We start from the raw sequence: 22,956 nt of genomic DNA, 5'->3' as shown, positions 1-22,956 counted from the left end.
TACAACTTGTACAGAAGTCAGGAATGTTGCAAGAAGAGAATATCGAACAATTAATTGAAGAGGTAACCGACTGCCAGTCGTGTCGTAACAATGTGCGCATCTCTATATGTTCTTAAGGGCTACCGCACACGTAAGACAAACAGTCAGACGACTGTTTCGTCGTTTGCACAAAGCCCTTAAGAACATATAGAGATGCGCACACTGTTACGACACGACTGGCAGTCGGTTACCTCTACCGACAACCCCGGACTTTTCTGTCTACCAACTGTCGTTGGCCCTTCGAATTATATGAAAGCGCGCAGACGAACGACCTTTCAGTCGTTCTGCCTTTCATTCCGTGAGAGCATTTGCAGACAGTAGACGATTGTCAAACATGGATTTTGTTGAAACTGCTATAGTATGTGCACTTGTGATTCGCCTCAAGAAAAGGAGGAAAATGAATTACTGGGTGCATCCATTATACAGTGAGAGACTGTTGAAAGGAAAATTCCATACTATGTATGAAACATTACGGAATTATCCTGCAAAATTATTTTCATATTTTCGCATGAGCACACAAAGTTTTGATGAACTTATATTATTGCTGAGACCGAGTATAACCTATCAGGATACGGATATGCGTCTCGCTATTTCACCTGAAGAAAGACTGGCAGTGACACTAAGGTAAGTGAATAAATAAAATCAACTTTACATTAATTATTTTTATTATTCTTATTTTCCTTATTGTTAAAGAAAGAAACTTAGATACAATGTGAAATTATATCTTAATTGCGTCATGTTTGTGTTTTATTGATACAATATTTTTATTTTCCGTCTATACACAAACTTAAAATAATGTTGTTTAAAATTATTTAAAATTATAACATTCTCAGTAGACACTGCATCTTGTTACATTTTTTGTATCGACGACATGTTTCAATGTGTATCACATCATCATCAGGTCTATCAATTTTAATATATTTTAAAAACTGTTGTACATTTTGCGTTGCGTTTATTGATTATTTTAATTAACTAAGGAAAGTGCGAAGTGGACATCTTCATCGTCGGTATTTCTTGAACTCAAAATGTTAAGTAAAGATTCCTCGAAAGGCTTCTGTTTGTTTCTTCTTTGCTGTTTCTTTTTTTCGTCCCTGGAAGATTGTGGTCTGTTTTCAGCCTCGTTTACGTGGTCGATTCCCTCTTCTTCATCGTCATCGTCATCTGATATTACATTTGTTTCCGTTGATCTATATTCCATTGTGGGAAGTAAAAATAACAATTTTTCAAAATATATATATTTCCTCCTCTTCGATGCTGATTGGCCGGACTTGGTCTGTTTCTGGGCGCGAAGCTCTCTGCTAAAACATGATCTTAAATTCTGCCACTTCTTTTGTATGTCTCTACCTAGAAATAGTGACAATATTTTATATAATATAAGTTTATAATACGACCCTACTATTATATGCTATGTTGTGTGATTTTATGTTACGTTGTACGTGTAGGTCTATTATGTTCTGTGATGTGATAGTACGAGGCGCGTCCTCAAAGTAAGTTTCCCTGGGGCCGTTTACAGAAACAAAACACAATTTCATGGAAATATTTATTGCAAAAGATACAGCAAGTGTCCAGCTATTTTTCAACATATTCGCCACCGGAATTGAGACATTTGTCATACCGTGGGACCAACTTTTGAATACCTGTGTCGTAGAAGTCTGCCGCCTGGGATTGGAACCACTGTGTGACAACCATCTCCGCCTCTCTGTCATTCTCAAAACGCTGACGCTGACCGGACAGGAATTTCTTGAGGTGTAGGAAAAGATGGAAATCACTGGGAGCGAGGTCCGGGCTGTAGGGTGGATGATTAAACACCTCCCAGCTGAACTCCTGCAGGAAACTTGCTGTCCGTCGAGCCGTGTGCGGCCTAGCGTTATCACTGACCGCACTTCACAGTCGGCGGGAGCTGGAATAAGAACCTCCATCTTCAACAGCTGCAACGATGCTAATGTGAGAACGCGGGAAGTTCCGTTAGTGCATGCGCCATGCTACGTCATTGCTCTATCACGTACGCACAGTCGCTTCGCGCAATATAAGGTTTGCTAGCTGTGGGACGAGTGGGAAACTTACTTTGAGGACGCGCCTCGTATTTATATTGTATTATGACCATATTCTAGACTTGTCCCATTTTTTTTCAGATATTTGGCAACCGGCGCAAGCTTCAATTCGCTGTCCTTTGAGTTCTTAATTGCACCTTCAACGTTAAGGTTGATAATCAAATGCACCTGCGCCAACATTTGGAGTATTTTACAACCGATCTATATACCAGGAAACATTAAAGAAGAAGATTGGATCAAAATAGCTGATCAATTCTACCAAAGAACCAAGTTTCCCAATGTAATAGGTGCCATTGCTGGAAAGCATATTCGCATTATCCAACCTCCTGCAAGTGGATCAACTTTTTACAATTATAAAAAGTATTTTTCACAGGTGTTAATGGCATGGATGATGCAGATTACAAATTTATATTTATGGATGTCGGATCATACGGATCTTCAAGTGACTCAACCATTTTTAAGAATTCGAAAATGGGGAGAATGTTGGAACTGAATCAACTAAACATCCCGACTAGAATGCCTTTGCCTGCTTATGAAGACGACCGACCGTTGCCGTTCTCTGTTCTGGCGGACGAAGCTTTTGGGTTATCAAAACACGTCCTGAGGCCATATGGAAAGAAAAAGTTGACAATGCTCAAAAGAATATATAATTATCGACATACAAAAGCTCGCCGAATGGTGGAGTGCACATTTGGCATTTTAGCTAACAAATGGAGGGTTTTGCACAGACCATTAGATGTCAGCATCGGCTTCTGCGACTGCATAATTAAGGCATGATGTGTACTTCATAATTTTGTTCGCTGTAAGGATGGCATACGTTTTGTTGATACTGTATATGAGTGTCCTCTCGAAAGTACTGTTGTTAATAACGTACGAAATTGTGGAACCGATGTTAGGAGTTTCTTGTCGAAGTTTTTCATTTCACCTCAAGGATCAATACTAAAGCAATACGAAAACATGTAATAGGCAGGTCGTGTGAAGACAATAAACATTTTACCAAGAATATATAAGATGAAACACCTTTTGCTTTGGAATAAAATAATAATTAATATATTATGAAAATGCAATTACTCTTCATAATTATCAAGCAAATCGGTCTACACTATAAGTTAAACTTTCAATTGTTAAAATTAAATAAAAACAAATAAACTAACCTGCTTCAGTTTTATTTTCGGGTGACAATTCGCTCCAACCTGGTACCACAACTGAACAAATCTCTTGCCAAAGTTCTCTTTTAACATTGATGTTCGCATAATCTTTTAATTTTTTGTCATAAAGAGTAGGGCGTGTTTCGACCTCTTCAATTAATTCTTCGATATTCTCTTCTTGCAACATTCCTGACGTCTGTACTCGGCGAGCATAGAGAGAAGAATGTGGAACAAAAGAACGACTGTTTAGTCTTACGTGTGCGCATGCTCATGGACTGAACTGTCGTGTCGTTGATGGGTCGTATGCTTCAGCCGACAATGACAGAACCGTCAGCCGACGGTTACGTCTTACGAGTACAAGAAAACAAAGAGGCTGCACCTGTATGCGTCTTCGACAGTTGAACCAGTGTTTTCGCCCATACAATACGAACGACCACAGGAAATGAAATATTCAGACTTACGAGAGTTAGCATCAGTGCTGTTCCACCGGAAATTTCCTGACGTTGACTTAAAATTTCCCTTGTACAATAACAATATCAACACGGAAAACAAAATTGATCTTAAACATAATAAATGAGCAATGCGAATCACGTTCGTAGAGAGAAATCAGTCATACCAAAATCATTCTCATGACAAGATACGTCTGATATCTGCTTTCTCTGTTTTGGACTTCATTCATCGGCTGTTGAAGTTTCTTTTAAAAGTAGCAACGTTTCGTTTTCAAGTAAGAAATGGAGACATCTGCTGTACTCTGCTAGATCCATTAGACTGAGAATAGGTGCTTTCCATTTTAACCTGTAGACAAACGAAGATCTATCATTCTAAACGCCGTGATTTTTAAAACTTATTTCAAATACTTTAAACACACGATAAATAGATTCCAAAACAGTTAAATTAGTTGGCCCCCTCGTCAGACATTCGAAGACGTTTAAACCTAAAAAGAATACAGTACACACACACACACATTGTTTCTTTAAAATACATTTTAATATTATCCTGATAATTTCACGGACACCTACTAAGCAACCGTTTCCGTAAGAGCTTGTTTAAATCTTGAAACGCATTTTTCTTCTTTCCCATGTGCGCTTCATGCAAGTGCGTGGTGTTAGCAGGTTCATTGTTGTCAACACATGATCTATTCCCTACAGGTTCTGTGACAGTCTCATTCTTCAGACACATAATCAACATGCATTTAAGAAAGGAATATGGCGCTAAATTAATGAAGTAAACATTATTGTCTTACTATTCTTGAACTAGATTCAGTGGTCCAATTCAATACTGTGTTCTGTGACTAAAAATGATTCCCATTGAAGTGATGTAAATGAATCGGTGCAAGGCTAGACAGATACAAAAATATGTATCAGTGACTTGTGGTCTTGCCCTCTATTTTGACCCCGATGATGGAGTCACTAGGTCTCCATAATGTTCAAGCCAACTTTGATGTGGCTGATTGCTCAAGAGCACTTTACTGCATTTATTTACTTATATCTTACTACAATTGTGTTGGGAATAAATTGCTAGTCATCCAGTCTGTTTACTGACTGAAGCAACAAACATTGTTCATATCAGAAGTTAATGTGCTGTATAGAATCACTTTGAACAGCATAATGTCTTGGTTCATAATGGCATAGCACTCGTGGACCCACTTCAGTGGTCACAGGGGTCAGGGGTCATAGTACTGTAGTTCTAAAGTAAAAGATATGCCTCAAATAACAAGAACTTCACCATTAACTTTAATATGAATAAATTCATATCTAATAATGAGACGTGTTACAAAGACTGGTCAGAGTGCCTGCCTTTGACAGCTATTCTCCAGCCTGAGCCTCAATCCCAGAACTTCCTAAATTGAAACATAAATGCTGACTTCTTGGAGACCAAGCAACTTCCCCATCCTTGAACAGTGAATCTAGTGGCTGCGACACTTTCTATGTGTTCTGGATACAAACATTTAACATTAGTATAGGACTTGAACAATCCGTAAATATTCCTCCAGAACATTCCTTCCATTTTGGAGAAGGAGAAAATACAAATGTACTTATTATATCCCCACCTGACAGTAACCAGAAGCATCTTGTGAAGCTGTGTCCAATAGATGTTTAATACTTGTAGAAACACTATGTGAACCGATCTCGGTGATTAATATAAAAAAGTAATAGATTTAATCTATGTACTACACTTACGCTCCATAACCCAGTCTTTATTTCCTGTCTGGTAATAATTCTCTCAGTTCACTACCAGAAATTTGTGATACTGTTTCCTCATTTATAGTCGAATGAGAAGATGATAGTGAATTGTAAATGATATGGAAGAAAGCCTTCTTGGTATAATTTAAGGTACTATCTGAGAATTTGCTTGGAGGCAATAAAGAATCTTCAGGTTTCATACAAGCAAAGCATTTTTGATCAGCTGAGCTAATATTAGTTTCTCAGGAAGGAGACTGTTCATTGGAGTTAGTTATACATAGGCCAAATTAGAAACAAACATAAGTGCATAAATTATTACCCATTCAGATCACAAAATTCATTATTATGAAATAAATGAAAACGTTTCAGTGTTTTGTGTCCTTGAACTAAGTGAACTGAAGAAAGGCAGAAATAAAATTTCTGTAATTTATTTATGGCCTGTAACAAACATTGCAGGGTTAAATGGAAAATTTTAACATGGAAGACTCTCACATCATCTGCAATGCACTGAAGTAAGATAACTCAAAGAATTTATGAATGCAGGCCTGCAAGTCATTTGGTCTCAGAGTTGAAGGTTGCTTCTGAATCACAACAGGCCCAAGACCTAATTTCTGGTTGATAATTATATGGATAAGAAATTAGATAAAGATAACACAGCATGTACAAAATCAATTTTCATTGCCTTAAAATTCTTTAGTACACAGTCCCATTATTTTAGTCTCTTAATTGAAACCTCCTTCACTTTTATGTAGTCGGGGTATGTTGCATGAGGCAACTTTGTAGATTACAGACTTTTAAAATACCACATTAATATATCCACTCAGCCAGTCAAGTGCAGGAGACTACAAGTTGCATTTGAGCAATCACTATTTCCAGCCCAAAAGTGGAGTAAATATGCTTTAGCATTGAAATTAATGTTGTTCTATTTGAGTAAGTGTCTAGATTGATTATTTCTTTTAGTTTAATTTTCTTTTTTTATATAATTCAGTTAATGTTGTATATTTTTGTTAGTGTTAGCCTTTTATAGGCTCTCTTCTGTTGGCAAACACTTTAATAATAAAATTTATTTAAAAACAAATGGCTAAGTGCACTCTTTTTTAACCATAGTTTTACTGAAGCTTTGCCTCTTTTTGCTTAGGTTTATTTAAAAAGTTGCAGCTGCTACCACCAACTGTTCCCAATGCAAATCTTACGTATGTTGTCTGTACCAGTTAGTCACCATAGTCACTTGAACATCAATAAAGCTGTTAATTTAATTTCTTTATTGAGTTGAGTTTTCTATAGTGAAGATTATATCTTTCTTACACTGGATGAAATAAGATAATGTGTGAGTGATGATTTGAAACATACAGTGCTACAAGGTTATGATGTGAGCTGCTTCTGCTTGTGAATTTGTTGTGTATTCTAATGTTGAGAATATCATGTACCTGATCATATCATCAATTGTGAAGAGAAATTATTATTCTTATAATAGTATTTATTGCCATTTACATTATTCCTCAGTAACAGATGCCTGCATAGTAGACGTGCAACTTGGTAAAGTGTACTTATTTACACTTTCACTTGAAAGGGTTGCCATCAGACTTAATGATTCTGCCTTATCTGTGCAGTATCTGACACTTGGCATTCTTCATTATCCATTAAAAACAGAACCACCTGAAACATAACAATTTTAACTTGAGAAAATGGCGAGAGGAACTACTCATTACCAAAAGCAAATATTAACAGATTCTGAGTTACTCCATGAATATTTTTTTATGGCACAATTGGAAGTCGCCCACCATTGTCTGTATGGAATAGAATAAGTTTGGAGATCAAATAGTGAAGTCCTAGGTAGATAAAAGCTTGATTTGCACTAGACAGAGGACAGCATTTCTTGAAGAGACAGAATTTTAATTGGCTTACAAAATACAGCTTATAATTCAACATACATAACTAGAAATGTTTTTGTATGTGTGTTTGCTTAAGAGGGGAACAACAGTTAGATGTTTTTCATTTCTAGCTGAATTGCACAAATTTCTAAATCTTGTTCTTTAGTGTTGTGAAGTATCAATTTTGTTGAAACATTGATCTTTCTTAACAAAAATACTTATTCCTCCTTTAGTAGATTTTGTCTGCAGAAACTGGAACCTAATGAGTAACCATCTAATATGAGGTGTAGCAAATCCTGTTCAACCATGTGATGTTCGCTTGGACACGATATATGGGGATTTATGCAGTCTATTTCTGAAGAATGTTTTAACTCATTGCTTTTGTTTCTTAGTCCTTTGATGTTCTGGTGAAAGATGTTTAATTAATTTTTAGGGTTTATATTTTTACTGTGAACTTTAAGACCATCAAGTCTCACAAGTCTTGTAAATAAAAAGGCACAATTTAATGTAGCATTAAAAAGATACTTAATCACACACTCCTTTTACTCTGTCAATGAATTTGTATTGTTTACAAGTAAGTAATATTTTGTAAGATTTGAGGTTTTCACAGTGGTGAGAATGAAGCTTTCTGTCTTCTGGGTTGTTGCACTGTGTAGTCTGGTCGATGGTTACCAACGTTTCAGAGGTCATACTGCCTCCGTCATCAGGGTGATGAATATATGTATGTATGATATTTTATTTTTTGTATGTAATGGATAGATTTATGTGTAACTTATTACTTTCGGTGAACCCTTTGTTTGTACTTTATAATATGTATTGTATTTTTATGACTCTTTCCACATCGTATTGCCATCTGACTATCTTATGGGTCCATGGAATGTAATAAAGATGTACGTACTTGCAAAAACGTTTAGAGAAAAGATTTGAACATGCATTTGCAACATAACCCATTTGTAAAAATCAATATCCTACCACTCTATCATGTCACACACCAAGGTTTTATTTGACCCTCCTCATATAGTAGGATTTGAGGATTTAACGGCGGTGAGTCAGAAGATGGCAGAGTAGAGTAGAGTTTATTTACATTCCATAGATCCTTCTTAGGACTCAACCAAAGGATGTAGAACATGCCATTTCATACAATATACATACACTTAAGAACTTTCAACACAATTACAAGAACGTGTTTCACATATCAATGTACATAAATTTCAGATTCTGCAATACAAGTATGAAAAATAATTTTACAAATTAATATACATAAACCTCAGAATTTTAAATATAAATACAAAACTTGTTTTACATATACGTAGATTATGGATATAAAGCTTAAACATTTTCAGCAGAGATGAAATCATTAACAGAATAGAAGGAGTGAGTAAAGAGGTAATCTTTCAATGCAGGCTTGAATACCTTTATATCATAATTTAGACTTTTAATTGTTGGTGGAAGATTATTAAATAACTTGATACCTGTATAGTACACTCCTTTCTGATATTTAGTAAAGTTAGCATTTGGAACATATAGATCATGTTTACGTCTTGTATTTAAATTATGTACATCTGTATTTCTTTTAAATTTATCCATGTTTTCCACCACAAATGATAGCAAGCAGAGTATAAATTCACTTGCAAGTATAAGTATATTAAATTTACGAAATAATTTTATACAAGACACCCTGCTTTTGACACCGGCCATTATTCTAATTATTATTTTTTTTTGCATGTAAAAAACTTTATTGCTGTCTGTTGAATTTCCTCAAAAGATTAATCCATATGACAATACAGAGTGAAAGTAAGCAAAGTAAACTAACTTTAAGTATCTATTATCATGAGCAGTATTCTGGGTTGTTGCGCCGTGTAGTCTGTTACAAGTTTAGCGACGTTTCAGAGGTCCTTGCTGCTTCCATCAAAGAGTCTCTCATCACCCTGATGATGTAACGGCACGAATCACATTTTCATACTAATTATTACTACCAGATCTTACAGTAGTTAATGATAGATGCGGTTAGATGGCAGAACAGTGTATCTGACGTCATAGACCATTTGCTTTGTCAACTTATAATATTAAGTTGGTATCTGTTTGGAGTTTGTACTGGGTGGAAAGTTGTGTTGGTTAATGCTGTTAGATTGTTTGTAACAGTATGCCTTCAGTAGAAGTAAATTCTTCTGAAAATCATGAAACTGAGACACCAACAACACAGCCTATTGTGGGTATTATTTATCCACCGCCAGAGGTGAGAAGTATCCTTTGAATGTATAATAGCTACAACCAGTAATTTAACCTTCACTGTTATATTCCTTCATAATTTTCTTTGTCTTTAGCGAACTTGGCAGAAGACGACGTTTTGCTATTTATGAAACAGTAAAACTGCAAGACTTTCGGTTTGCGCCAAATTTCAATCACCATAACCTGTCGCTCCAGTACCCACCAGTATTTTTGCGCATGATTTTTTATGTACACTCCAGGAATGTAAGGAATGAACATTAAAACAACGAAGTTTTGACCGTGTTTTTGTTTACCACTACTACGGTCATTTATAAATACATCAGTGGCAGAGGTAGGGGGCTGTGTGGTGGTCAATAGTAAAGTCATGGTATTGTTAATTTTCAGTTTAATGTTTTTAAAGGCTCGGAATTTTCCCTAAAGAGGAAATATTGAAAGTTTTTGTAGTGTATTATACTTATTTAACAAGTGAGTATAGGGTTGTTAGATGTTCTTCGGAGAACAGCTGATTTACTTTACATACATTGTCACATTGGAAATAAGCATATTTACTTCATTTCTTTAACAAAAATGCATATGATTTTAAAATTCCCAGATAACCTGTTTTTAGAAATCAACAAATATAGGCTCAGGTCACCTACTGAACAAATATTCTCAGGCATTTCTACACAAGAGACGTTTTGCTTACATTTCTTCTAACCTTTCATCTTTTTTATCATAGCATATAATTGAGATAAGTGTCTGTTTATGCATCTATATTGTAAATTATTCACAAAAATTTCATTACTCTGATTCCAATAAAGTGCAATTTTCAGGACAGGAGACATGCTTGACACATTGATAACCAAGGCAAGTGATTCTGGGAACTTAATTGCCATGCCTCAGATACTATGAAACATAAAAACATCAGTTATATCTGCTGGTCTTCATATTTATAGAGCCTCAGTCATTCTGGTCTATTGAAGCGGTATTATCATCTCTATAACTACAAAATCTTCTTGGACTTTTACTGAGTTTAATCATTGTAAATGCTCATGTCATATATTATCTAAACTTTAGTCATTTCTGTTATGATTCAAGCATATATGTGACATTTCATATGCTTGTACATTGTGGTTGTTGTTTGTTTTCTTTTGTGCATTGTTTGGCTAAGTTATCACAAAAGCATTGCATGCTGCCAAAGCAGCCCTAAGCAAACTGTGCTGTGCTTCAAAATCTCCAGGTCTCAAACTGCATGTGGTGACTTCTGAAAGAAAATAACTTTGTGACAATGTTTATAGATGTGCTGCATAGCATACAACATAACTGTACTCAATACAGTTTGAATACCTTAGCCACTGACTTAAAGTATGCCTTCAGCATAATTATTGTCTCTTTGAGCATGTCATGTAAATGCCATTGTAATAGCAGGTGGCCAGCCCATGCATGTGCATAGGCTGGTGGTGCAATGTTTTTGCAATATGAGGCAATTACTGGACCCTGGTGTATGAATCTCAGCCTTTCTCTGTTTCTGTAAATAACCAACAGGTGTTAGTTGTGGGACAGTTAATATTTGTTGGTTCACAGTTATGGAGTGAAGACTTTGAGCTGCGGGTGCATTTAAGAAGTGATTTTAGAGGTAGGACACAGCAGCATTATACATGGAAGGACAGTTATTTCAAGATTGTATTTGTGAAGGATGTAATCAATTGTTATAATGCTGAATAAACCCATATCTTATTATAAAGAACCCACTATCTAATCACCAATTATGTAACAATATTTTTGTGAGCAACTTCGGCTTTTGGGTGTGAGCCACGTTGAATGTTGAGTATTAACTAGCATTTCATTAAACATTCTAGATGCCATCTTCAAGTGAGTGTTTCATGGGGTGGGTTCTAGAAGCTTTATATAGGACGGGCCAGAGGCGATTTGATGGTGCTGTTTGGTAAAGTCGAGGGGTGGGCAGCTGTTCAATAGGAGTGGAACATGTGGGAACAGTTTTTTATGAACATGCCACACTTCATGTTCAGCTTGAAGATGGAAACTGTAATGTTTGTCAAAACATTGGTTCATCTTTGACATTCGGCATTCAGTGTGGCTGATGCCCAAAAGCCAGAGTTACTTATTTAACTACAGCCACTGAAACCTTGGGACAAGAATTACAGTAATTCTAGTTTATGTTGGACCACACTCTATTTGTGGTTTTACACTTCTCTGTGAAGAGTCATCTTTTCTTAGTTCACACTCATTGTTCAGTTATGTTTTAGCTACAGATTTGCTGCTTTCCTTGACTGTTCTTTCCACAGATATTGTTGACAAAACTGCAAGTTTTGTTGCAAGAAATGGGCCAGAGTTTGAAGCTCGTATACGACAAAATGAAATTGGAAATCCAAAATTCAATTTTTTGAATTTTGGTGACCCTTACCATGCGTATTATCAGTATAAAGTTAAGGATTTCCGTGAGGGGAGAGGTGAGTCACGTGCTTATTTACATTAATTATTTATTGGGTTTACCCTTGTAAAGGTAACAGGTTTGAGTTTGTCAGTGTAATACAGCCAGTAGTGATCTATACTTATCAAAACTTTTTATTCAGTGTCATATTTAATGTTTCCACATCAAGTAACTTGTAAACAAGACATGTTTTGTGCTTCAGTTGTTTAGTACAGGCATTTTTATATCATATTTCATTGCGATGTTTTATAAAATACATTTAAATTCTGTGCATAAGCTACGTGGTTCACTACTTTGCATGTACACTTCTTGGTATTGTGTTGTGCCATGCCAAAGTGCATATTATACATGTTGGGAGTCACATTCTAGTTATACAGTTCCACACAAATTCATACCCTGTGAAAGAGCCAGAAGTTGTTTTAAAACAACTTAATATTGTATTGGACAAATCCAGAATGTCTTTCCAACAGTGATTTCACTCACAGAGCTGCTTGTTGATTCACTTATTCTGGTTGCAGGATGTTAACTGAATGTGATTCAGGTTCTTAGAAAAGTTCCAACTTTTATTATTGTTGTCATGAAGCACATGGTATGCTGTTGCTTATTTTTAAATTACATCAATTCTGGGAACAAAATATGTGAAGTTATGATATATTTCCATAAAAACATCCAGAAAATTCTAGAAGAAATATCAGTTAGATGTATATATATTTAAATATGGTATTGAATAAACTGTTTTATAAGCAGGACAGGAGCCAAGTGCTGGAGGGGCCCCAGTACAACAGCTGAAGACTGTTCTGTCATCAGCACAGCAGAAACAGCAACAAGAACTCCTGAAACAGGTGTCAGAGCAACCGTTCATTCCTAAGGATCCACCGGCAGAATTTGAATTTATTGCTGATCCACCATCTATATCAGCCCTTGATTTGTAAGTTGACATTTAAACTTAGTTTTATGTTGACTAGTAAATTTTTGGATTTTTTCTGTTATCCAGTATTTTAAAATACCTGGTGTTTTGAAGAGTGCCTCTCTCATCATCCTCAGGTGTGAGGATGGGCTGGGGGGAACCTACTCTATTAGGTCTGTCAGAAACAGCTAGCCTCTGTTACTGGATAACCTAAGACAGAATAATCATATGTGTATAAGCACCTGAAATCAGGACAAAGTCCAAAAATTCACTAGCCCAAATTGCGGTACAGCATCATCAGAACCCTTTAGAATTAATTTTATGTCTGTGTAACTATATAGCCTGTTGAGAACTTAAAAGTGGCAGTTGAGGGACATTACATCTGAAAAGACAGTTTTTAAAAAGGTGGTCCCCACATCGCCTTTGCAGATTTCTTAAAACTTATTTTATATTTTCAGGAAGATGAAAACATTTCCTCTTTTTTTCCATTTTCTTATTTATGTACAATTGCAATCATGAGCATACCAAATTAAAGCAAACGAATAGCAGATATGTGCTGAAATACACATGGAAAAAGTGTGTAGGTTGTGAGAGTTCAGGAAACAAAAAATGTTTTGGAAAGTTGTCATAAAGCAGGTTTGTTTATTTTTCCAGCTGACCCCACATTTCCTAACATTCAAACATCAAAGTACTGAAAAACTTTGTGAGTTCTAAACCCCTTTTTATATACAGGGCTAGTCTAAATGATATTCCTGATTTGAAACACATGTTACTCATGTTTAATGAAATTCAGATGCACAAAATTGGTACCGATGGAAAGAGAAACTCTCCAAGTTTATGTTGGTATACTTCGCAGCCGCGTACTAACACTTCGCTGCCAGGGGTGATATGAGAGAAAATGGCTGCCATCGAGGACAGGGGGTCTTTTGTGTCCTGGATTTCCACGTTCACCGGACCTGACATGCTGTGATTTTTTCCTGTGGGGGTTCATCAAAGATAGAGTCTTCGTGCCACCCTTACCACAGACCTTGCTTGATCTGCGACTGCGTATCACAGCAGCCATTGCAGCAATCAATCATGATATGCTGCAGTGTGTCTGGGAGGAAGTCGACTACAGGCTGTATGTGTGCTGATTTACCAAGGGGGCTCACATTGAACACTTGTGATGTACTGAAACAAAACTTGAAGAGTTTCTCTTTCCATCTGTACCAGTTTTGTGGATCTGAATTTCATTATACATGAGTAGCATGTCTTTCAAATCAGAAACATCATTTAGACTAGCCCTGTATAGAAGAACCTGGATGTTATTGCTGGGAAGGTAAAGAATGCTTCTTGATTAAAGAGTGGAACAGTGCTGGTAGAAATACACAATTGCAGTTCTTCCTTGACAGACAGCAGACAGGAGATTACTGCAGTATTGCCAATTGCTGGACAAATTTCCCATGATATTTTGAGGGATATTTCAATGTTTCATGGTATTTCAAAATTTTTATTTATTTATTCAGCGATTTCTCACTGAACCCCTGCTGATGTTTTGCGGAACCGTGAATGGGAAACACTGCTCTAAACTAATCCATGTACCTCAATTGTTTAAACATTATAAACTGGAGACTATGCAGAAAACATTTTGTACTGATTACAGTCACCAACTTATCTCAGTTGTTGAAAATTATCCTGTCTAAAATATTTTAAAACAACTAAAATATTCTTACTAATAATATTAACACTATTAATTAATTACCAACTATGAATATTGCCACAGTTATCTATGTGCATCTAGATTGAAGTCAGTTTAAAAATATATGAGCAAACTTACTCCATCCACCATCTTTAGTATGCTCTGAATTTTGTTCCAGTACATCTGTTCTTACATGCCATCAAGGTGAGAAAATATTGAAACTGCAAAGAGAAAATAGCTTGACCGGTAGAATAAAGCTTTTCCATTATTTAGATAATAGGTACCTCACATGCAAAAATGCATTTTGCAATATGCATACCTAATTTACAAAAGTTATGTAATGTGCTACATCTAAAATAGTTTCTGTAATGTTACATTTAATTTTTGCAGGAAGATGCATTGATGCAATGTAAGATACAAGGGTGGGTTTGGTTTTTGGATCTTAGTATTAGTGAAGATTAAGTGGTAGGGTGATATTTGTGGATGAGTACTCAAGAACTTCTGAATGCGAAGAAGTTGTACTTGGTTACTCCATGATGAATGTATTTTCATTACAGGCACTCTGATGTGTTTATAATGATAGAGTGTTCAAGGTAAGAAAGTACATAATGGAATAAAGCATAAAGCTTTACATATACATTTATGTCTCTGCAGGGACATAGTGAAGCTGACAGCTCAGTTTGTGGCGCGTAATGGGCGTCAGTTTCTGACCAACTTGATGAACAGGGAACAGCGCAACTATCAGTTTGATTTTCTTCGACCTCAGCATTCGCTTTTCCAGTATTTCACAAAACTGCTTGAGCAGTACACAAAGGCAAGTAGTAATTCTTTTAACAACAAAACAAGTTCAGTGATAAAAATTGGATCAAATGTTTATTTTGCGTGTATATTTCTTTAATTTTAATAGTAGTAAGTTTTTTTGGCACATCTGTTTTCTGTGATTATGTAACATACCTTATCTTGTATGTAATATGTTTCTGAGTTGTCAATGCAAGGCTTGTAGTTGTCAGCAGTAAAGCATGGTAATTAAAATTACAATTCATCTATTATCATCAGTTTTATCTAAAAAACAGTATAGGTTATGTGTGACCTTGATTTTTGACTATTGTTTTCAACATTTAAATGAATAATTGCTCCAGTCATTTTAGTGCATCTTGTGCAGAATAACATCTGACAAAGTTTAACAAAAATGTCCTTTTAAGGAACCTGATGGTTTATTACTATGCTCACAAGAGTCTGAGGCCAAATGTTATATTTCATAACTTGCTAGTTATTGTGATTAACTAACTAGATGGCTCACCGAACCCGAAGGTTCATCACTGAATTAACCAAAGCCCTCCACCAGACCCTGTCCTGGGCCAACATAACCAGTCTCCTTCAACTCCTATCTCCCATAGATCCCGCCTGACATTATCCTCCCATCTATGTCTCCCCAGAGGTCTCTTCCCCTCAGGCTTCCCAACCAATACCTGGTGCACACCTCTTGTCCCATCCATGCGCGCTACATGCCCTGCCCTTCTCATTGTTCTAAACTTAATCACCCTGACAATACTGGGGGAGGAGTACAGATTTTTAAGCTCATCATTATGCAGTTTTCTCCATGTCCCATCGTCTTCTCTCCTAGGCCCAAATATCCTCCTCAGCACCCTATTCTCAAACACCTGCAATCTGTGTTCCTCCCTTTGAGTGAGAGACCATGTTTTATTAGGGGTTTTTATCCCCTCCCATCCTACTGACTCGAAGACCACCTCTTGTTGGCTGTCCATAACTGCTTATTAAACACATTCAGAGCAACCTTCCATACCTTGAGACATTCTTCTTCATCTGCAATCAGATGGCATGCCTTTCTGTTATGACGAGGCACTGATTTAACATGAATTATGTGTAGTGTGGAAAATATGCATGTGCCTGATGGATTTCATACTGTGGAAGTATATGGAAACAAATTGTGTTTAATTCTTGCCTCTTTCTAGTGCAGTAAGGAATGAAGACTCCATGAAACATACATGTTTAAAAGTAATATTCTGTGTTGTCTTAACTATTGTATTGTTCTGTGCTTATAGTTTCTTTAACAACACTGTCTCAGTTCCATATATAATGCTGAACAGAAGGCTGATTGTTACTAATGATTTGGAAAGCAGTCTTGGCCTATTTTAGGATACTGTCCTAGTATTTTCCAGGAGGGACGTAAGAAAGTGATGGAAAATATTAGTCTGGAGAGTCAGTCTCCAGGGCAAGATATTGATGAGGGACCTCTTGAACATGAAACATTCTGTCACAATGTCAGTCATATTTTTGGTCAGCATATTTTGTGTTAACATCTGATGACTATGGATTCTGTAATTTTCCATCTGTATTGTAGGTTTTCTGCTCTGGGCTTACATAGACTGGTAAATGAAACATGTGGATATGTGTGCAGTTTCTTTGAAACATTGGTATTGACCTATGAGTTCACTCAGTATCACAACCCAGAAGAACAAAGAATACTAGATCTGCTTCTGTCCTTGGGTAAAAAAGGGGAGAGGGGAGTCTAATCAGTTGAGTCTGATAGAAAGAATTAACCTCAATCAGTGGACCAACCAAACATCAGTAAACTTTATCTGCATCTATGAAAGTATAGTCTGCACCTTTATTTTACCGCCGAACATTGTCACACGTCTCTCTTTAAATTAAAAAGACAAATTGGTGTCTGATTAATAGATATTAGAAATAGAACAGAAATGCCAAAGTATTTATTTTTTTTATTATTTTTTTATTATTTATTTGACTGCAAATGGGTTTTTACCCGGTGGCAGTGGTCCTACAATAAGACACAACAAAACATAAGACAACAAAAACAATAAGAAACAACAGAACAATGAGACAGAACAAAACAATAAGACACAAAAAAACATAAGACAACAAAAACAATAACAACAGAACAATGAAACAGAACAAAACAATAACACAAAAAACATAAGACAACAAACACAATAACAATAAGAAACAACAGAACAATGAGACACAACAAAACAGTAAGACATAAGACACAACAAAAACAATAAGACAACAAAACAATGAGACACAAAAAACATAAGGCACAACAAGAACAATAAGACACAACAAAGCAATGAGACACAACAAAACAGTAAGACAAAAAGACATGACACAACAAAAACAATGAGACACAAAAAACATAAGGCACAACAAGAACAATAAGACACAACAAAACAACACACCACACTCAAAATAAAACAACTCATAATATTACAAAACCGTATAACCTAAAGTACATAACTTAAAAATTAATACCAACTAGTAATGAATCACACGTTTCATCAGGACCTTCTCTTCACTTCACTACACTTATGAAGCCTTCCCATCCTCACCCCAATTTACCCCCCTTCACTGCACCCACCCATCTATTCCCTTTACTTCACCTCATTTATCACTTTCCTAACCTTCTTCCTAAACGTACTTGGTTTACAGGAGAGAGTCCCTAAAACCTCAGCAGGTAGCTGGTTCCAGAGTTGGATGGTTCTATTTACAAAGGAATATTTTCCGATATCTGTTCTTTGTTTTCTGCTCCTAACTTTCCGAATATGATCGACTCTGCTCAGGTAGTATGGTCTTTGCAATCTGTCACCTATAGCTTTCCATGCCCGATCTCCCGTGTACGCCTTGAAGAGAGCACATATTCGTGCTATCTTTCTACGCTGTGCCAGGGTTTCCCAGTTCGAATCGCTCCTGTGATATGCAAATTTACATGCTTTCTTTTGCACCCGTTCTAACGCATTTATCTACCCCTCCCTGTAAGGATCCCAGCACGCCGCCCCATATTCCAGAATCGGACGCACTAGTGATGTGTAGGCTAGACTTTTAGTGTTACTATTCCCCTTTTTGAGAACACGCATTGTAAAATGAAGTGCCTTCCAGGCTTTTTTCACCGTATAATTTACTTGATCAGCCCAGCTTAAATCGCTGCTTAAGAGTATTCCCAAGTATTTACAACTGCTCACTTCCGGAATTATTTGGTCCCGTAACGAATAGTTTAGTGGTTCCTTCACCCGACTTCTCGTGAAACTAACTGCCTTACTTTTACTTGGGTTAATTTTCATATCATTTTCAACCGCCCACTCCCCCAGATTGTTTAGATCCATCTGCATCTTTTCTATATCTTTACTATTTATAATTTTCCTATATATTATACAGTCATCTGCAAAAAGTCTAATAGTCGATTCAATGTTCCTCCAAATATCATTTACGTACGCGAGGAATAGAAGTGGACCCAATACACTCCCTTGCGGTACTCCTGACGTTACTCTGACTTCCTCTGATAATTGCCCTCCTACTCTAACTCTCTGCGTTCGGCCTAAAAGAAATTCTCTTATCCATACGACTATCCTCGAGTCCACGCCCGATGCCGCGATTTTCATAAGCAGCCGATCGTGAGGAACTAAATCGAAGGCCTTCGAAAAATCGATTATAATCGCGTCTAACCTTCCTCCGTTATTTAGTGTGTCTGCAATGTCCTGACAAACCGTGATTACTTGACTTTCACATGAATATCCCGGCCTGAACCCATGTTGACCCTCGAATAACCAATTCTTTTCCTCCCAGTTTTTCCTCAGGTACGATGCTATAACGTGTTCCATTTGTTTGCAGACCACCGATGTTAAACTGACCGGTCTGTAATTTGTGACCAATGATCGATCACCTCCTTTGTAAATAGGAACCACTATGGCTTTTTTCCAGTCCCTTGGTATAGTGGCATTATTAATTGTTACGTCCAATAATCGCGCCAGGTATGGAATCATGGCTTCCCCACCCAATTTTAGAATATCCCCAGAAATGCTGTCAGGCCCTACTGATTTGCTTTTTCCCATCCCTGCTAGCCTTTTTCTAATGATTTTAGTACTAATGGCGAAGGGTTCGCCTGAGTTAGGAACGATTACACAACCTTTAGGAGAGACAGGAATACACAAGGTGGGGGGAGTGTTCATTTGTGTAAAAAAATTACATAGCTTGCTTGGAACTATGGGTGGATGAGGACTTTGAGATGTTAGTAGTTGAAGCAAAAGGCAGGGACCCTAAATTTACATGGGATATCAGGCATCTACAGAGCTCAGAACGAGGACATGCGAGTTATAGAAAGATTGACAGCCCAAACCTGTTATTTAGGAAATTCTACGAGGCGTAGCATTGTTGGAGGTTATTTGAACTTGCCCTATGCAGATTGGAATGGAAACGTGGAAATCAGGCACTCATAAATAGACTGCTATGGGAAAATGGTTATATGCAGGTAGTAGATAGTCCAACCAGAGGGGATGCATTGCAGGATGTTTACCTTGTCCAGCCTGAAAGTTTGTTTACCTCCTGCAGCATTGTACAGGGGATCAGTGACAACTTTGGGTATTGTTAGAAGTGGAATGGGAAGAAAATTGCTGTGAACCTCAGGTAGAAAGATTAGTCCTGGTGTACCATATAACAAATGTTTTAGGATTACAAACGTTTTGTGCCACATAAAATACTGAGGAAAAATTCAGACCCTGAATACTACAATAAGGAAGTGAACTGGTTAAAGTCAAAAGTCAGAAAAGCATATAATAGAAGAAAAATAGAGCAACAGTACCAAGAGGAACTGGAATGACTCTCAAAGCAGTTGCTATTAGCCAAACAAAATGAACAGGAAACATTTTTAAGGACATTATTAAGAAATGAAGGTAAATGCTGGACTGATTTCTACAAATATGTAAAAAGATGTAAAGGAAACAGAAAATGTTCCGGCGATCAAAGATGGTGATGGACGGCTCATTACTGATTCGATAGAAAAGGCCAACTCCCTTAATTCCTATTATTCTTTGATATTCAGCTGCGAGCGTATCATCCCGCAGATAACAGTGCGCTAACTCAGGTGAACCCTTTGCCATTAGTACTAAAATCATTGGGAAAAGGCTAGCAGGGATAGGAAAAAACAAATCAGTATGGCCAGACAGCATTTCTGGTGAAATTATAAAACTGGGTGGGGAAGTCATGATTCCATACCTTGCACGATTATTGGATGTAACAATTAATAATGCCACTATACCAAGGGACTGGAAAGAAGCCATAGTGGTTCCTATATACAAAGGATGTGATCGATCATTGGTCACAAATTACAGACCGGTCAGCTTAACCTCAGTGGTCTTTAAACAAATGGAACATGTTATAGCATTGTACCTGAGGGAAGTCTGGGATAAAAAGGATTGGTTATTCGAGGGTCAACATGGCTTCAGGCTGGGATATTCATGTGAAAGTCAAGTAATCACGGTTTGCCAGGACGTTGCAGACACACTGGATAATGGAGGCAGGTTAGACGCTATTATAATAGATTTTTTGAAGGCCTTCGATTTAGTTCCTCATGATCAGCTGCTTACGAAACTTGCGGCCTCGGGCGTGGACTCGAGGGTAGTTGTATAGGTAAGGGAATTCCTTTTGGGCCGAACGCAGAGAGTTAGAGTAGGAGGGAAATTATCAGAGTAATGTCAGGTGTACCGCAAGGGAGTGTATTGGGCCCACTTCTGTTCCTTGCGTACGTAAATGATATTTGGAGGAACACAGTCGACTGTTAGACTCTTCACAGTTGACTGCATAATATATAGGAAAATTGTAAATAGTAAAGATATAGAAAAGATGCAGATGGATCTGAACAGTCTGGGGGAGTGAGCGGTTGAAAATGCTATGGAAATTAACCCAAGTAAAAGTAAGGCAGTTAGTTTCACAAGAAGCCGGGTGAATGAACCACTAAACTATTCATTACAGGACCAAGTAATTCCAGAAGTGAGCCGTTGTAAATACTTGGGAATACTCTTAAGCAGCGATTTAAGCTGGGCTGATCAAGAAAATTATAGGGTGAAGAAAGCCTGGAAGGCACTTCATTTTACAATGCATGTTCTCAAAAGGGAAATAGTAACACTAAAAGTCTAGCCTACACATCACTAGTGCGTCCGATTCTGGAATATGGGGCGGCGTGCTGGGATCCTTACAGGGAGGGGCAGATAAATGAGTTAGAACGGGTGCAAAAGAAAGCATGTAAATTTGCATATCATAGGAGAGATTCGAAATGGGAAACCCTGGCACAGCGTAGAAAGATAGCACATATAGTTGCTCTCTTCAAAGCGTATATGGGAGAATGGGCATGGAAGGCTATAGGTGACAGATTACAAAGGCCATGCTATCAGAGCAGGGTCGATCATATTAGGAAAATTAGGAGCAGAAAGCAAAGGACAGATATCGGAAAATATTCCTTTGTAAATAGGACCATCCAACTCTGGAACCAGCTACCTGCGGATGTTTTAGGGACTCTCTCCTGTAAATCAAGTACTTTTAGGAAGAAGGTTAGAAAAGTGATAAATGAGGTGAAGTGAAGGGAATACATGGGTGGGTGCAGTGAAAGGGGGTAAATTGGGGTGAGGGTGGGAAGGTTTCATAAGTATAGTGAAGTGAAGAGAAGGTCCTGATGAAATGTGAGTGCATCAGTCATGACGATATGTAATTCATTACTGTTACTGTCTTATGTCTAGTTGGTATTAATTTTTAAGTAATCTACTTTAGGTTATCTGTTGTGTTTAAATACTTGTGTTTTTATTTTGTGTAATGTGAGTGCCTTATGAGTTTGTAATTTTATGAGCTGTTTTATTTTGAGTGAGGTGTGGTATTTTGTGTGATGTGTGTTGTTTTGTGGTTGTGTCTTTTTGTAGCACCACTGCCACCTGGTATAAACCCATTTGGAGTCAGTAATAATAAAAAATAATAATATCACTCACAAATAGTTGTGATTAACTGAAGATACAGTAAAGCTATGCATGGACAAACACAAGGAAATTATGAATGATAGGAATTATGAAACCAACTGTACTCTTACATTACAGTAGGGCACCGCTTATACGGCGGGTTAGGGACCAGACCCCCGCCGTAAAGCGAAAATCGCCGAAAAGCGGATCTTTGCCTTATTTCACTTGCAAATGCATATCAAAGCCTAATAAGATGTTACACTATCATATAGTAAGTGCACAATAGCGCTAGGCCTAAGAAAACGATATGAAATTAAAATGAATATCAGTAATACACACATTGTTCTCAGTTTATAGTGATTGGTGAATATAAATTTGAAAATTGATATGCTTATAGTAGGAAAGATGAAGGAGATGGCGCATCTTCATCATCTGACTCTTCAACGAATCTTATTCGTTTTGGTGATGGTTCGGAAGCCATAGACATGCCTTGTTCACGAAGTTTAATCATCTCTAACTTGGCATTTAAAATAAGAGGCTTACGACTCCTCTTTTTATCGCTACTACCCTTAGACGCCATTGTAATTACACTGTAGTAACACAAAAATATTATATAAATATACAGTTTGTAATAACTGAAAAATTGCCAGAAATACAGAGAGACAAGG

The 22,956-nt window shown here is 37.0% G+C and overlaps 3 protein-coding genes and 1 long non-coding RNA gene across 6 annotated transcripts in view; 2 read left to right on the top strand and 2 right to left on the bottom strand.

Annotated features, from left to right (window-relative positions):
• The first annotated feature begins 129 nt into the window (after positions 1-129).
• On the top strand, positions 130-4,999 carry LOC147872748 (uncharacterized). The gene is made up of 2 exons (XM_087355080.1): positions 130-663; positions 2,172-4,999. Exons 1-2 carry the CDS (start codon positions 374-376, stop codon positions 2,581-2,583), a joined length of 702 nt encoding a protein of 233 aa, XP_087211206.1. The 5' UTR covers positions 130-373; the 3' UTR covers positions 2,584-4,999.
• LOC110839706 (uncharacterized) lies at positions 3,900-9,280 on the bottom strand. Of its 2 annotated transcripts, XR_015536858.1 has the most exons (3): positions 9,106-9,280; positions 6,849-7,077; positions 3,900-4,033 (listed from the first exon to the last, which is right to left on the bottom strand). It is a non-coding gene; the product is annotated as an uncharacterized LOC110839706 (long non-coding RNA). The 2 variants fall into 2 exon arrangements; XR_002546598.2 differs by lacking the exon at positions 3,900-4,033 and having other exon boundaries at positions 6,083-7,077.
• Positions 9,281-9,344: 64 nt separating this feature from the next.
• The window catches only part of Sf3a1 (splicing factor 3a subunit 1), a 43,730-nt gene continuing 30,118 nt past the window's right edge, over positions 9,345-22,956 (top strand). The window contains exons 1-4 of the mRNA XM_022084143.2: positions 9,345-9,535; positions 11,807-11,971; positions 12,700-12,880; positions 15,192-15,351. Of these exons, the coding sequence (XP_021939835.1) occupies positions 9,436-9,535; positions 11,807-11,971; positions 12,700-12,880; positions 15,192-15,351 (606 nt within the window). The 5' untranslated portion in view covers positions 9,345-9,435. The remainder of the gene's footprint in view (positions 9,536-11,806; positions 11,972-12,699; positions 12,881-15,191; positions 15,352-22,956) is intronic.
• LOC110840139 (uncharacterized) overlaps positions 12,061-22,956 on the bottom strand; it is a 68,255-nt gene continuing 57,359 nt past the window's right edge. The window contains exons 5-6 of one of the 2 annotated variants that reach the window (XM_087355122.1): positions 12,960-13,069; positions 12,061-12,785 (exon numbers count right to left, since the gene is read on the bottom strand). The gene's annotated coding sequence lies outside the window, so the exon portion shown is untranslated. The remainder of the gene's footprint in view (positions 12,786-12,959; positions 13,070-22,956) is intronic. The other variant, XM_087355124.1, reaches the window with a different exon arrangement.

Source organism: Zootermopsis nevadensis, unplaced genomic scaffold (genome assembly GCF_977971745.1).
Source record: "Zootermopsis nevadensis isolate Lab colony 2312 unplaced genomic scaffold, Znev_1.0 Znev_ptg000024l, whole genome shotgun sequence".
NCBI lineage: Eukaryota > Metazoa > Arthropoda > Insecta > Blattodea > Termopsidae > Zootermopsis > Zootermopsis nevadensis.
Note: the sequence above shows the minus strand (reverse complement) of the source record. Positions and strands in the feature narration are given on the sequence as shown.